At 45.5% G+C, this 15,660-nt stretch overlaps 6 protein-coding genes across 6 annotated transcripts in view; 5 read left to right on the forward strand and 1 right to left on the reverse strand.

Annotated features, from left to right (window-relative positions):
- The window catches only part of PAAG_11079 (hypothetical protein), a gene marked incomplete at both ends in the record, with an annotated part of 4,029 nt that extends 3,153 nt beyond the window's left edge, over window positions 1-876 (forward strand). Inside the window, 2 exons of the mRNA XM_015846787.1 lie at window positions 173-619; window positions 731-876. Coding sequence (XP_015703591.1) covers window positions 173-619; window positions 731-876 — 593 coding nt within the window. The remainder of the gene's footprint in view (window positions 1-172; window positions 620-730) is intronic.
- Window positions 877-3,605: 2,729 nt separating this feature from the next.
- On the reverse strand, window positions 3,606-4,181 carry PAAG_00261 (hypothetical protein; the record flags this gene model as incomplete). Its single annotated transcript, XM_002797676.2, has 1 exon — window positions 3,606-4,181. One exon carries the CDS (start codon window positions 4,179-4,181, stop codon window positions 3,606-3,608), a length of 576 nt encoding a protein of 191 aa, XP_002797722.2.
- Window positions 4,182-6,366: 2,185 nt separating this feature from the next.
- PAAG_00263 (hypothetical protein) lies at window positions 6,367-6,879 on the forward strand (the record flags this gene model as incomplete). Its single annotated transcript, XM_002797678.2, has 1 exon — window positions 6,367-6,879. The coding sequence occupies one exon, from the start codon at window positions 6,367-6,369 to the stop codon at window positions 6,877-6,879; it is 513 nt and encodes a 170-aa protein (XP_002797724.2).
- Window positions 6,880-8,398: 1,519 nt separating this feature from the next.
- On the forward strand, window positions 8,399-9,082 carry PAAG_00264 (40S ribosomal protein S8; the record flags this gene model as incomplete). The annotated part of the gene is made up of 2 exons (XM_002797679.2): window positions 8,399-8,472; window positions 8,548-9,082. 2 exons carry the CDS (start codon window positions 8,399-8,401, stop codon window positions 9,080-9,082), a joined length of 609 nt encoding a protein of 202 aa, XP_002797725.1.
- A 629-nt stretch (window positions 9,083-9,711) lies between these two features.
- PAAG_00265 (metallophosphoesterase domain-containing protein) lies at window positions 9,712-10,644 on the forward strand (the record flags this gene model as incomplete). The annotated part of the gene is made up of 1 exon (XM_002797680.2): window positions 9,712-10,644. The coding sequence occupies one exon, from the start codon at window positions 9,712-9,714 to the stop codon at window positions 10,642-10,644; it is 933 nt and encodes a 310-aa protein (XP_002797726.1).
- A 775-nt stretch (window positions 10,645-11,419) lies between these two features.
- Window positions 11,420-12,241, forward strand: PAAG_00266 (hypothetical protein; the record flags this gene model as incomplete). Its single annotated transcript, XM_002797681.1, has 1 exon — window positions 11,420-12,241. One exon carries the CDS (start codon window positions 11,420-11,422, stop codon window positions 12,239-12,241), a length of 822 nt encoding a protein of 273 aa, XP_002797727.1.
- Between the last annotated feature and the right edge of the window lie 3,419 nt (window positions 12,242-15,660).

Genomic DNA, 15,660 nt, shown 5'->3' on the forward strand with positions numbered 1-15,660 from the left:
GGTTCTTCATCTCGCTCCCAGTCTGCATCATCTGCATAATTCTGATCTGGTTCCTCCTCCTCGTCACCTTCCGCCCAGGCCGTGGCACCGTCATCGTCCCCATCCGCCCCGTCAAAGACAAATTTTCCGGCATGCAATGGTTCGTTACCCTTGTAACTGTCTTTCACCATAGTCCTATGGTGCGTCAGCCACCAGCTCGAAGCCACCTTCGGCGACATGGGCGTCATCGCCATCATCCCGCTCATCCTCTTCTTCGGCACAGGTGTCCTTACTAAGGAAGACTTTAACAACTTCCTATGGACCATCATCATTCTGGCATCGGGAGGTCTCTGCTTGGGCCGCGCTGTCACTTCTTCCGGTCTCCTGCACACCATTGCCAAGGCTATTACGGAGCGTGTAGCTGATTTCAGTCTATATGGCGTCCTGATCACATTCACTGCACTCATCCTTGTCGTGGCCACTTTTATCTCTCACACAGTTGCTGCGCTGATTATGCTCCCACTAGTCCAGCAGGTTGGCGCAGGCATGGATCATCCACATCCCAATCTGTTGATTATGGGCAGTGCGCTTATGTGTTCGTTTGCCATGGGCCTGCCGACGAGCGGGTTTCCTAATATGAGTAAGCTAGGCACTTTCCTTTCATCTCCTCTCTCCTCTGTGTTTTTCAGTCCATGCATATCCCACTTAAATAGTGAAAGTTGGTACTCGTAACTAACCCATCCTTCTCTAGCCGCCATCATGATGGAAGTCCCTGAAACCGGCCAGCGATATCTGCGCGTCCGTCACTTCATAACCCGTGGCGTACCCGCGAGTGTCATGTCGTTTGGCGTACTGATTACGCTTGGATATGGGTTGATGATAGTTGCGGGTTTATAGGTTGCTTTGCCCTTTGAAAGATTTCTTATTGTTATTAGCATACCCTTTCCACCCTCTTTTTCAACTGCGTGGCTCAATGTGGACCAGTTTATATTTTACTCTTTTGTATTTCTTGCATTGCCGTAGGATCATCCTGTAATCCGGAAGGGTTTTTGAACTCCCTTTACACTTAGATGTGTAAAGGTTGGATTCAATTGGATGTATTGAATGGCAGAAATTCTCATGGTACTTCGGATGGTGTTTTTTGTTTTTCACTTATCCATACCGTTATCTGATCTTTATTATTTTTTATCTGTCGTATTATTTCTGTTGCTGGTGGGTGAGTGTATCCCACTTCTCTCCTCCTCCCAAGGTATAGTTTCGTTGTGCTTCGATGCTGATACACGTTGGGATGTCTTAACAATGCCTTTAGTAGTACCTAAAAAGTAGTACCTAAAGAGGTCATCTTCCACATACGACCACAGGGAGTGGAAAACAGGGCTTCCCGTCCGCTCAGCCATACTTAAAGCCACTCGCTAAACTTGGCAGATACTCATCTCTGCCGATTTTGCATCGCCGCTTCAAAGGCGATGGTCGCGCGAGAGCCAGCCAAGTGTGGGTGAGTTGAGTGATCCAAGGACAAGGGATGCAATTGGACAAATGACAGTTGCCTAGGTTGAGTTAAATAATATTTAAGAAGAGACCCATTCTCTGCTTAGCCATCGATATTTATCTCATCACTTTTCAGATATTTTTCATGGAGTTGTGTTTCTATTTTATTACATGACAATATCATGCCATTAACAGAGCAATAGAGGTTTCTAAGAGTCAACCAGCTTGCAAAACTCACAGAGTCTCATAACTTCACTGCAGAGTATCAACGCAGAGAGAGAGAGGTGAAAATGTCAAGTGTCAAAAGAAAAAAGCTCCAGCAATCAAAGATACATATAACTACCCGAGCAGTTGAAATCTGGTGTCTGTAAGTCTTGAGAGTGTCAAATTTTATAATGATGAATATCTAATAAGAAAGATGGAGGCTGTCATAGAATGAGTCAAAGAATAGGAACTTTGCAAGAGACAAATCAAATCTATCTGCTCAGACCTTGAAACCCTTTTCAGAATTCTATGTTGTTACTTGTAAAACCCCACTCTCTCCCTAAGATGCCGAGGAACGCCCGAAGAAGAGGGTGTTAAGTTGGTTATGGAAGTATGTTTTCAAGTTCATCATCTCGATTTTATTCTTTGAACATCCAATATAAAGATTCTATTCTGATCCGATCTCTTCAGTTGCTGATGCTGTTGCGATCTGGTAAAAGCTCCTTTTCTACTCCGCTATATCAATTGGAAATTTGATGCATCTTAGGCCCCTTTGAGTTAGAGTAGCAATTCTCAACAAGGGCAACTTTTACAGGATCAACACCGGCGATGGCTCACCCCAAAATCCAATCAAAGGAATTTCGGCAAGGGAAATTTCCGGGCGTTGCAATTTGTTGGGCTGTTGGGCCCTAGCTGGGTTGTTGAGCCCCTAGTAGCCTGGGCGACCACTCCACCGCACGTGATGAACCCTATATAGTTAGCTAGCTTCAACCACAACAATAAAGAGATTAACCATCCCACACAAATGAAGGGGGGGGGTATAGCTTTGATGCTAAATAAAGGGTATCAAAGAACTGGTTTGGATAAACGCACCATGGGGGCACAGATAAGTGGGCCAGATTATCCCTCATTTTTTTCTAAGAACTACTACTCTTCTGGCGCTGGTGAGTATTCACCCAGTATCTCCTGTCTCTCCCAAAGGATTTCTTCATATTGTTTTGAGGTGCATCTACGCATCTCGCCAGTTCATTTGCTCCCCAAGTACGTTCCCGTTGAAATGTTCTTGACACTGCTCGCTGCGGTTTCGATTATTAAGAAGAAAAAATCGCGGAGTTTAAGCAAACTTTTGTCATCTCCATCAAGATATGAATTAACATTCTACCTTGCATATTGCATACCGCTGAGCGGTATTAGTGTTGTTGATGGCTGGAAGGCAATGGAGGGCTACTTCCATTCCTACGGGTGGTACTTTTACCTATTCATGCAACATATTTCCTCAATTTGAGAACAAAACCTTCTTGATTTAAAGCAAGGGCTGATTATTATCATTCTAAATCTAACAATCATTAATTGCGCCACGGAAAAGAGCAGAGGAAAAAAAAAAAAAAAAAAATCCATTCAGCCATCATACTTGAGCGCTATATGCACGAGGAAAATAAAGTAAGGAAAGGGTGAAAATCTTGACTATGGAATACAGCGAAAGACAGATGAACAACTCATAAACGTGCTGATCGTTAGGAAATGGAAGGGAAATAAATGGGAAAACACAAAACAACCGCCAATCCTGAACGACTCAGAAGATTCGGGGAGAGGAGGGGGGGATACAGTTCACAATTTTTGATGACGCATACGAAAAATGTCATGGGTGAAGGCGTACCCACAGCGGGCTCGACGGGACGACTGGTAGAAACGTGCGTTCTTTATATCTTTGGGTATGTATGCACATCTTTCTAGTTAAGTCGAGACCACAAGTGGATGTTTCACTGGCCGTGGAAGCATCACGTTCTGACACGAGGTCGGGAGATCTTTTAATTCCTATGAGCTATCATTATTATGTGTATGAGCTCCTTATCAAACGGATACAGTTTCCTGTTCACGCGAAGACGAAAGTGCCACCCAACTTAACACGGGAGGTGCGTTATATCATGGGATATTCAGGAGATGGTATACAACCAAAAGTTCAACAAAAGGGGTGAGCCAGGGGGCGGCAATGAAGAATATACGTACAGCAGCCCCAGCGTAAGATCACCGTGAATCTTCGCCTTGAGCTGAACCTCGATATCGAGATTCAAATCCAGACGCAACCGAAGTTGCTCGTCTTTCTCCTTCCCTCCTCCGCCGCTGACAGCGCCAACGGCTTTGCCGGCAGTGTTGCCCACAGCGTCCGCCGCTTGGCCAGCGGTATTCTGGACGAGATCCTGAGAGCCTCCAACGGCATTGCCTACTTGGTTGTTCATGTTAGATAGGGCGCCGCTTGATTGTCTGGGTCGGCGTCGTCTGCGCCCTCCGGCTGGCTCGAAATCGTCCCGGGGAATATCTTCAGGTTCGGGCTCTTGGAAGCGTGGTCGTCGGCGACGGTTTCGCTGTGGTTGGGGCTCTGGTGCTGGCTCTGGCTGTTGACCCTGGTCGACATCGGATTGTTGTTCTTCTGAGGGTTGTTGATCGCTTTGGTTTTCTTCCGTGTCTTGCTCGGGGTTATCTTGAGGTCGTTTTTGATCGTTGTTATCCATGTTGGATGTTTTAGTTTATGTTGATATTCGTGGGGTAAGACTGGGGTTTAGTTTTTGGGTTGGGAATGATAGGTGAGAATATGTATTATTGTGAGTTTACTTCGGAAAGATTGTCTTGTTAAGGTCTTGGAGGTATAAAATTGGAGGGAGGATAACTACATACGCAAACCGGCACGATCCCCTACGTTATATATAAAACATGCCTTTCCACATTTGGTACATACAAACGGGTTCAACCTCCCATTTGTCGACGTCATTGTCCCTAGCCGTATGTCAACATGATGGAAGATTGTCATCAGAAATGATCTGGGATCCATGACACGAACTAAGGTCAACCGGATGAACAAAACACAGCTCCAGCAGCCAGGCCAAAAGTCACATTGATCAAGAACTGACCGCTAGAACGGCAGTGGGTTGTCCAGACAGGATATCCCGGCTGTTGGAGGCGAAATCTGCGAAGATAAAACACTGTAACTAGAAAACGGGGCAGCGCATGCGTCATATGGCCCACATTTGCCAACTTAGACGCGGTACTTATATACATGTATACTGAAAAATGGGAGAGGGAGTGTAATCTAACCGTCAATAATAATGGTGTATATAATTCACAATGATATATCTGAGCTCTGATAGTTGTTGCTTCTATTCTATCTGGCTAACTCGGGGAAACGCTTGTAGATAAGGGCCACGGTAAGTCCTAGCCGCAATATGGATGTCGCCCTAGGCAATATGCATGAAAAATTATCTAGATAAATATTATCCATCTGTGACATGCAGGCAAACGCTGACTGTGTGCGACGGATTCAGATAGGTTTTACATCTCATTCGATCACCCAATCCAGCTTTAAACAGTTGCTCTCCCTTTCTGCTCCCCTCAAGCGACAGCTAAAGAGATACTGTGCGGCATCATTCGAGTCAAAATAAGGCATGGCCTGAATAAAATAAGCTCATGAAGTTTGGTATTTTGATCATTGTCTTTCCCATTGTAACAAAGGAGTTGCTGAGGTTGATCGGGTGGCCCCATGGCTTGCCTCCTGTAGAACCGCAAGTTTTTTTTTTTTTTTTTTCGAAAATAATAACCTTGCCTTGAATATTTCTAAGCGGGTGATGAATGAGGTGGACTAATGACGAAGTCCGATGCGGAGTTTTAATCAAAGGAGGGAGGGATGTGTCAGGCCAAGAGGTAAAGTTAACTATTTATTCCTTGGATCGTCCATTTTTTCTCAGGCTGTGATGTCATCAAAAGGGGTACATGTACTGTCCGGGCAGCCTCGACAACAAATTCTGCCTGCCCCTTGCCAGAGAAAGGGGTTGACTGCCTCAGGAAGAGAGGTCTGTTGCTCTGTTCAAACCGATTGAGCCTTCAAATTCCAAGTGTGGTTCTGGGTCCGGTGATCTTAATGGCGAAGTCGGGTCATCATCTATCATTTAGGTGTTTCTGGATGCCCTTTGATCTTGGAGATATCAAACGGCCAAAGAAATAAAAAACAAAAAATGTAATGTATGTACTGTACGTAATGTAAGCTACTTCTGTTAACCGTACTCTATGCCTAACTTTATACGAAAAACAAGAATTCTTCCTGAAAAGTAAAGGTAAGATGATATTGAGTTCGCGCTTCGCTGTGGTTCTGCAAAGTGTGATGTGTGGAGGTGACTTTGCACTGAAACAGCGTCGGCAGAAGGATGAATCATAGTGGCTGAGATGTGCAAATTGAATCCCCAGCTTGCTTTAAAAAGCGGATATATCAACAAAGGTATGCTGGGGAGATGATGGTATTTTTCTTGTGGACCATGTGGAAACCCGGTTCTCTGGCACGTACACTAGCGGATTCCCTGCAACACCCTGTGCCTCAACGTCATCGCCGATGTTACAGCTATGACATGACGCGGCGAGAGGGTGCGGGAAAAGGCAGTAGCGTAGACTGGCCATATATGACCTATGCCGAATGGTTGTTGGTTTTTTGTTGAATAGAACAGCCGATTCCATGTTCGTGGCGTCGTAGGTTTGCGGTTCTCCTGAGTCTTCTTTTTATATATCTCTTGTCTCTTTAATAGGCGTCCTTCCTTCCATACCCTAAAAACCTACGACACATATATCACACTGCTTCTTATACCTCCCTTCTTCTATCTTCTCGCACAAGCATAATCATCGAACGGGAGGTGCACACCCCTCAAATCAAGCACGATGAGTACAGCAACCCCAAAGGAAAACACCCCACAACCGCAGCGGCAACCTCCAACGCCTCAATACAGCGACGATGATGATTACGACTACGACTCCTTCTCCGACGACGACGACGACGGCTATTACGAAGAAGAGAACGTGGCCCCAGGAAAGAACCAGCTTCAACATCAAACCCAGCAGCAAACACAACAACCACCGCAACAACAACAACAACAACACCAGCGAAAAAGACCCATGAAAACCGCCTCCAAACATTCAGCGGACACGGCGATGCTGCCGTTTGAATACATCGGACCACCGGAGACGTCCATGGACGGGCCTGTCACCTATGCTCGTGCCCAACGGGGAGAGATTCCCATGCGGCCTGGAAACCCGAATCAGAGGCTCAAGACTGCCGAGAAGCCCAAGGAGGAGGAACAGGATGGCCTGAGATTGAAGCTGGAGATCAACTTGGATGTAGAGGTGGAATTGAAGGCGGTCATACATGGCGACTTGACCTTGGCTCTCTTGTAAGTGGAATCCTATGTCGTTCGTAGTTGTGTATTTGGGATGCTCCCACTTCTGATTTCCCCTTTCCCTCCCCCTTCCCTTCCCCTTCCACCTCCACCTCCCCTTTTCCCGTGGTGCCTTTGTTATAAACAGAAACTCGTTGAATCAAAATGTTTGAAGAGTTGCTGAGCCTTGCGTTAATCCTTAAGATCCTGATTATTACGCAGTGCATAGAGCCTAAATGGTTCCACCGGTTCACTTTCCTTTTCGTCTGTCTTTCTGAGTACCACCACGTCTGGAATTTGTGAGTTTGTGTTGTTGTGTTTCAGTGGTGGATTTTCTGGCGTTGTTTGGGTCGATCGATGCTCTTCAGCTGTGGAATGCAGGTTTCGTAATGGGACTTTGAGGAGATGGATACAACACCCCCGTGGGTTAATCCACCGTGATATTCACGGGGAAACATCGGAGGTTTTTTTTTGGTCTCCTGTTTTCCCTTCTGCTTTCTTTTCTTTCTTCTGTTATTAATAGCATCTCTGTTTATTTACTCTCGCATATCCATATCCCCTCTCCGTCTTCGTATTTGTAACACCTTACTGTCTTTCCTTCAAAATTGTCTCAACCGTCTTTTTGAAGAGATTTTCCACCGTGAAGCCCGAGAAACCATCCATGTGGAATCGCCTGTGTTTCCGTATTGTCATATTAGGTAGCGAAACCTTTTGGTAGAATTCGTATATAGTTTTGTTTTCAATTCCATTTCCCGCAATTTCCCTTGACATATATCATTTGATATTTCGACGGCAATGTTGAAACGTCATATGCGGGCATTCCCAATATAATCATAATAGGGATTCCGTCCACCCGGGGTGTTTGAACTCGCGACCAGAGGTGGCATATCTCTTCTTCTTCTTCTTCTTCTTCTTCTTCTGCTGCTGCTGCATCCAATGTAAACAAAACGTTCCCTGGTGCTGATGAATAAGCGAATGCCAAGACTTCTCCTTCCGCCGTTTGACACTGGCATATGACTTGGCACGCTAGCCTCATCCGGGCTAGCGCCGCCCATTAGGGCATGGCCTTTTCAACAAGCGAGGCTCAGGCTCTGGCACTGTGCGAAATTCATCCTCGACGAACGACAACGACAACGACAGCGACAACACGCTTCTCCCTCCGCCCAACTCTCACCGCCGACCACCCCGTGACATCTCTGGTCAAGGAGCACACGGTACGAGGTGAGCGCCTGCCCTTTTGTCCCTCTCTTTGCTGTTGTTCTCGAGCAATCCAATTTCGTCCCTTTTTTGGCCAGTGTTGCTCCTGCTGGGGAAAAGCGTTCCTTTCTCTCCCCTCTCCCACTTTCAGCGATTGTGTGCGCTGTGCGTTGCCAGCAATCACCCAGCAGCAACCTCACCATTAAAAGTTTTTTTAAAGTTTTATTGCGGGGAATCTATAATTTTTGCTCTCGATTTTTTGATCAACAGAAGAACTGACGATATGGGGGGGGGGGGGGGGGGGGGGTTCTTATTAGTAGTGCCGTCCATCAGCCGCAATCATGGGTATCTCAAGAGATTCCCGTCACAAGCGTTCGGCCACCGGCGCGAAAAGAGCTCATTATCGCAAGAAGAGGTATGGCGATCATTCTGAAAATCGTCCCTCTGTCTATCTACCTACCTAGTTTCTCACAGTTCGCACTTTGCACAGAGCCTTCGAGAAGGGTCGCCAACCAGCCAACACCCGTATTGGACCCAAGAGAATCCATCTCGTTCGTACTCGTGGCGGCAACCAGAAATTCCGTGCCCTCCGTCTCGAATCCGGTAACTTCTCCTGGGGCTCTGAGGGAATCTCCCGCAAAGTCCGTGTGATCGTTGTCTCCTACCATCCTTCAAACAACGAACTCGTCCGCACCAACACCCTCACCAAATCCGCCGTTGTCCAAGTCGACGCTGCCCCATTCCGACAATGGTACGAGGCCCATTACGGTCAGACCCTTGGCCGAAGACGCCAGCAAAAGCTCGGCGCGGAAAACGCTGAGGAGAAGAAGAGCAAGAGCGTTGAGAAGAAGCAGGCTGTGAGATTTGCTGCCCAAGGAAAGGTTGACCCAGCTCTTGAGAAGCAATTCGAGGCCGGTCGGCTGTATGCCGTGATTTCCTCGCGGCCGGGCCAGAGTGGTCGTGTTGATGGATATATCCTGGAAGGGGAGGAGCTGGCGTTCTACCAGCGTGCGATCAGGAAGTAGAGCGGGCCTGGGCGTAAGGGGAGGGTGCGGGTGTGACGATGATTGATGGGTTTGATTGGAGTTCAGCAAATTTTTTCAAGAAACAAAATTATGTGATATGCAGCGCTCTGTTAAAACGGAGGCCCTGTAGAGCTCTGAACTTTTTTTATTATTTTAACCTATCGGAATGGAATTTTCTCTTTTATTAATACGTTTATAAATGTGATGGTTTTTCTTTTTTTTTCTTTTTTTTTTCTCTTTTCTTTCTTCTTTCTTATGGGCGTGTTTTCATCCGTTTATTCAGCTTGAACGGACTTGAAATTCCGCCCTTGCTACCTCGATAAACATGAAGAACTGTCGCCATTTATTCCATCCACTTAGAACCCCCGTAAGGAGTTGGCTCATATTAGCTGATGCTCCCTCTTGGCAAAGACTTATAAGTATTTTGTGGATCTTAACAAACTATTATTGTCTCCGCTAAAATAATTTATCGATCACCTTCGCTAAGCTTGCAGGTCCAACCCCTTTGACACGTCTTTTTCATTTTCCCGGCTTCTTCCCAGGGTTTAGGTTGATAAAACGACCTCTAAACCCGCCCCCAAACGACTGTTTAACAAACGTCGCACATAGACGGAACACGCCCGCAAGGCATGGCCGCGACCAGCTCCTCAGGTGAGGTGAAAACCCGCTTCTGTCTCATATCCGATACGCATACATACACGCCCTTACCACCAGACAATTGGTCTCCATTCCGACACCCCTTCCCCGCCGCAGACGTTCTTCTCCACGCTGGCGACCTCACCATGGTCGGGAAAGGGAACGAGCACCAGGCGACAATAGGCATGCTAAAGAGCGCGGAGGCAGAGCTAAAGATTGTCATTGCGGGAAACCATGACATCACCCTTGACGAAGACTACTATAACAGCTTCGGCCACCGGCGACACCAAGCTCGGGAAGACCTGGTGAAAATTCGCGACATGTACTGCGGCGAGGAGGCCCGGCGGCATGGGATTGTCTACATGGATGAAGGGGTGAGGACGTTCAGGTTGAAAAACGGTGCTCAGTTCACCGTCTATGCCTCGCCGTATCAGCCGGAGTTCTGCCGGTGGGCGTTTGCGTACAAACGGCCCCAGGACCGATTCAACCCGCCGCAGGAAGGCACGCAGTTCGTCGCGCAAAATCCTATCCCGGACTTCCCTGCTGTGGATGTCATATTGACTCATGGCCCGCCCAGGGGTGTTATGGATGAGACGATTAGCTGTGAGGCTGTGGGCTGCGACCATCTTCGACGGGCGGTCACCCGCGCCAAACCGCGATTGCATTGTTTTGGACACATCCATGAAGGCTATGGAGCACAGCGGATGGAGTGGGCGGGCGAGAAGGCGACGGATATAAAGCTGGATCAGACAACGGTGTTGAGAGATCGGGCGTCGTATATTAATGTCAGTCGTGATGGGGACAGTCCGTTGAGGGTTGGAGAGGAGACTTTGTTTGTCAATGCCAGTATTGTCACTGTTCAATATGACCCGGTCCATGCTCCGTGGGTTGTTGATATTGATCTGCCCTGTTCAACGGAGGCATGACGCGGAGGCGTGGATGACTATACTCGCAATAAATGTGCCTTCTTAGGTTCTGGTATATCTATGATCCTGTGCTAATCGGGATCCTGACAGGAGGAGGGACCTGTCAGGTTGACACTTCACCCATTGACGTATGTGGAAAAGAGTGTGTTATATGCAAGTAGTTGCCTATGCAGCTGACAAGAAATGAAGATGCCCGGTTTCTTTTCCCTTAGAGTGCCTGGAATGCATGCTCCTTTGAGAAACCGGAGATGCCGACGAATTTTCTAGGTATTCTGCAGTCATTGTATTGACCGGCTTATATCTTGGATTTCAAGACGAATATATCTGTTTACATGGCCAATGCCGGGCCGTGTTATCCTACCTCTTGTCTCCAGCCCCCTTTTCTCTCTCCATATTTCTACACGTATATGGCACATGCACCGTTCTATATCCTCTCTCCAACATTCTCGATTCCGGAATTCCCCGCCTTTTTTCATCTCCCAAGGCTCACACATACACACACATACCACACACACACACACACACACACACACACACACACACACACACACACACACACACACACACACGCAACCACATACAATTTTGTTTCCCTATTTTATATTTTAATGCTAGCTACTTACAGACTCTACCTCCATAATGTTTATTTCCATGCAACCCCTCATTACCTCTGCTTTCTTCACTAATCTCGTTTCTGTCTTCGTATCATAATCTCCTCTTCTAACCTCCTTCACAAACTTCCCGCTATTGACAGGGTTCAGCCCAGCAATTCGGCATGGCAAGCCTCGACGTAATCAACAAAGAAGCCATCAAGGTGGACGAGGAGATCTGGAATAATGAGTTGAAAAACGGCATGTTGCACACCACAAACATCCTCGATGAAGCAATATCAGACGACGGCAGTCGCATCGTGGCAATTTGCAACTATGTCGAAACCTGTGGCTCCCAATGCCCCGTCCTGTCTGCAAATCCACCCAATCTGGAATCTGGGGAGCCCAATCCGACCGTCGACTATGTTAGCGTATCCCGATTTGTCAAATCCAATAAGGGGAGACTTTCTCAGGGGGCCATGGCCATTTTTGAGGAACTGGCTCTCCATCGCCGTTCCTATTTCGAGGCTTTTGATATCTTCTTCAAATCTGACATTGTGCTGCGTGACCTATATGCAGAGCGATGTCAGCTGCATATGAAATGGCAAGATATCAAGATGCATCCGGATAGGTTTCCCGATGGGGATCAACAGGATGTTTGCAATCGAGTCGACATCAATACACGCAATTGCATCAGGGAGAAAGAGAAACGCATTGCTTATATTCAGGAGCTTGCAACATGTACTGTCCAGCTTGTGAAAGTTAAGTGTAGAGCCATCTCAATTGTCCAAAATGTCCGTGATGAGAAAACAGAACTGCAGGGTCAGAAGCAGAAGTTGTCCAAAGAGATGAGCATTGATATGGATGCCTTCACAGACTCTAGCACAAACACTGATGGTGACATCAGCATTGCCATCAGCAATGACAGTGACTCCAGCACTTCCATGACATATACTTCCTTTACCTCCATCACAACCACAGCCAGCAATGTTTGTCACTTGCCATGACATCACCAAGACCCTTTCTGAAGTAGTCCCCTCCAACAAGCAGATCCTACCAAATCGACTGGGGAATATCAGAACTCCAGTAACAACATCATGAATGACAACCCTACCAGCAACCTTATAACCAGCTCAAGCCCCAATGGATCCCAACCAAGTCCCATTACCATCCAATCCCCATTCCTATCCCACAGATCCAAACCCCCCGCATTCCCCAAACCAGTCCATTCTGCTCATTTTGGAGGCCCTGATAGACCAATCCATCCATCTCGAGCCCAGCTGCAGCTGCGATCTGTAACGGAGGCGTTTTGGCCTGTGTTTTTTGCTTTCTTTTCATTAATTTTTTTTTTTTTTTTTTGGACAAAGAGAGCTTCCTTCATTTTGTCTTCCCCCTGCAATTTCCAAATTTTCGGTGAACAACTACGCAGCCACCAAACCCAAATACTGTCATTTCTGAAAGAACTAGGATTAAGAAAACTGGGATTCACTCGCGATACTAGTATAGCCCCTATTTCTCTTTACACAGTCCTGAAAGAGAAGCTCTGGCCAATTTTCTCATTTATGCGCTACTGTTTGTGTTATATATCTCCCCCGTGATATCTCGTCAAGTTAACAAGGTGTGGATATGTTTCATGTTTCACCCTAGATCAGATACGATATAACATGACCTTGCACTGTATGATACCCCAACACAGATAGGTGTAGTTATGCTTTTAAAATCCCCCGTTTTTCTATGTGTTTGAGTTTTGCTCCATTGCTTAACTTTCCGAAAAGGCTAAATTCGCCCGCCGACAGACAGGGGGTGATTCTTCGAAAATTTCGAGGGTACCCAGCATTGTCCGCGTTGTTTGATTGGACGGGGTTAAATAAAGAGAGCTCTGGAATCATGCATAAGTTAATACTGATACGTTGATCGAGATGGTGGAGACTCTTGAACGCCACTGAATCCTCCACACATGGGTCAAGGATTCTTCATGAATCGTTGAGAGTGACCACTTCAGATGACCCATTTACTCAACTGCTTGGGCATTTGGTATGTGCAGTCACAAATGTTCAACTCCATTGGCAGCATCATTAATGATTTTTTAGTGCCAAAGAAAAGATATTTTAAATAACGGTAACCCAGAAAGCAGCCGTAAGCTTCTAAGGTTCTGGCTTGGCTTCAAAGCTAGAGGCTCCTGGTAAAATTAACTCGAAATCCTTGCTGCAGATTATCCCGGATTTCTTCTTTTTCTTCCCAAAGCCTCAAGAGAGAGTAAGTATGAGCCTATGGGTTGATGAGATGATGGAAAGGGGTATAGTTGTCAATTCGTCACCGACAGCAGCAGGAACCATTTGAAATCGGGTTATCCGGAGCATAAGTGGCAATCAAATACAGGGAACCCTAGAACGGTGTTGATCCCAATAATAATACATGATGTGTTGAAATGTCAACGTTCTTCCCACCAAAGTCGAACCGGGAATCTTGGATAGATGGAAAGCTACCTCAGCTGCTAGGCACATATAACTACTTACCTCGGTAAGTAATCTAGTGATAGTCGGATAGTCGGCTCCCAGATACGAGCAGCAGATTATCCCCAGAGCAGCCGAATAGAAGTAAAGAGGAAGAATGAGAGCATGATCCGCATCGCCAGTTTACCGATGTCAGGGCATGCGACTAGTTGTGAAGTGGAGTATGCAGTTTTATATTATAAATGTATGTCCACGAAGTGCTCGCATTAAAACTGCTGCATTTGCCGTATAAACGACGACCGCCTAGAAAGTCGTTTCACTGCAAGACGGTGGCCTAAGGAATGCGACAAGACGATGTTACCATCACCAATTCATTCCCTGGATATATCGTGGGAGTTCAACTGAGCAAAGCCGCAAAACATGGGGAAATAGCCCTCTCTGATCAGGGGTATATCCCTTCCTGCCAGCCACGTTAATCAGCTGAAGAGACCCGCCATTGCAATATGCGGGGGTTGAACAACTTGGCGTGGGTTTGCTGGTTTGGGGAATTAACTGGGGTTGACAAACTGATGCATCGATACCTAATCTTTAGCGACTCTGTGTCCAACCAGTCTACTTACTCCGTGCTTGATAATCAGGAACGACAAAAACTAAGTATAGTTATTTGATCTCTGTAGCTTAGAAATCTTCCGGTAGTTTATGCTCGCTCTCTGCCAAGTTATGGACGCACCCTCTCTCCTTCGTGTTTGAATTAAGTAGTTGAAGCGCTCAGTTTGCGAGAGAATATCGGGGTTTGAACTGACGCTGTTTGTTGGTTGGCCAGATAGCTTAACTTCAGAACAGGTAGATGCAGCAGTTAATTACCTTCCTTCTCCGTTCCGATCACGGATAATGGCATACTGATGAAGTGTCCCTTTCTGAGACTTTTGAGGTATCCAGAGCAGCGCTGAGGTATCTCTGCAATGCTGATTCTTGCATGTTGTATCTTACTAGTATTCAAGCCTAGCAAAGTTCAGAATCTGCAACAACTCGGTGCGGAAATTCTAATGTTCTGCAGCACTATTCGCGTGTTTCATCGAAACCAAATACCCGTTGACCACAAATTGCCCACGATGAATGGATACACCACGTCCAGTGGAACAATCGATCGCAGCCTAAACTGGACTCTCCGTACTCCGGACTAAAACAGCCGTTGGAGCCTGGATGCATTCTGGCTGGTTCCCAGCTCGAGTGTTCAAATTTTGCAGGATGTCATGGCTTGCGCTCCCAAGCTGTGCTAAGGAGCTCACTACCAGAGTCCCGCCTGATAAGCACCCTAAACCGACTGACCACCGACAGAACAATGATCAGGAACAGTTTAAATTGAAATTAAATGATACACGGCATATACGTAGATAAATAAAACTACCATACAATTTTTAAAGATTTAAATTAATAATTGTGAAGTTATAAGAGAAATTATTAATTTTATATATACAGTTTTCAATTATATATTTATTCTCCGTAACTGAAGAATTTCATTATAACATTCAATAAAATTTAATTAATTTACTGAGCTAGCTATTACTTTTTGTTTTTTAAATTAAGAAGTTGTGTATATTTAAAACCTAATTATTTATTAATATATTTAAATTTTTAAAAAAATATTTGGAATTTTTATAGAAATTTAATATATATGATGAATAATATAACTGATTGTATATATTTTAAATATATTCTATATATTATTACTATATTTTTATTCAATTAATCTTATCATTTTAAACATTCAAGTCTTGGATCATATGAGATGACTAATAGATTAAATAAGCATAAATGGAAAATAATAAGTATAAAAAAGTGTATAGATAATATTGCAAAGTTAATAGTTTTTATTCAAAATTAATCATTGATAATCTTGCTATTATATGTAAACAGATTATCTCAGTATTTTTTGATATTGTGATGTTGCTATATTATTTCAGATGAAACAT

This window comes from Paracoccidioides lutzii (assembly GCF_000150705.2).
Source record: "Paracoccidioides lutzii Pb01 unplaced genomic scaffold supercont2.1, whole genome shotgun sequence".
NCBI lineage: Eukaryota > Fungi > Ascomycota > Eurotiomycetes > Onygenales > Ajellomycetaceae > Paracoccidioides > Paracoccidioides lutzii.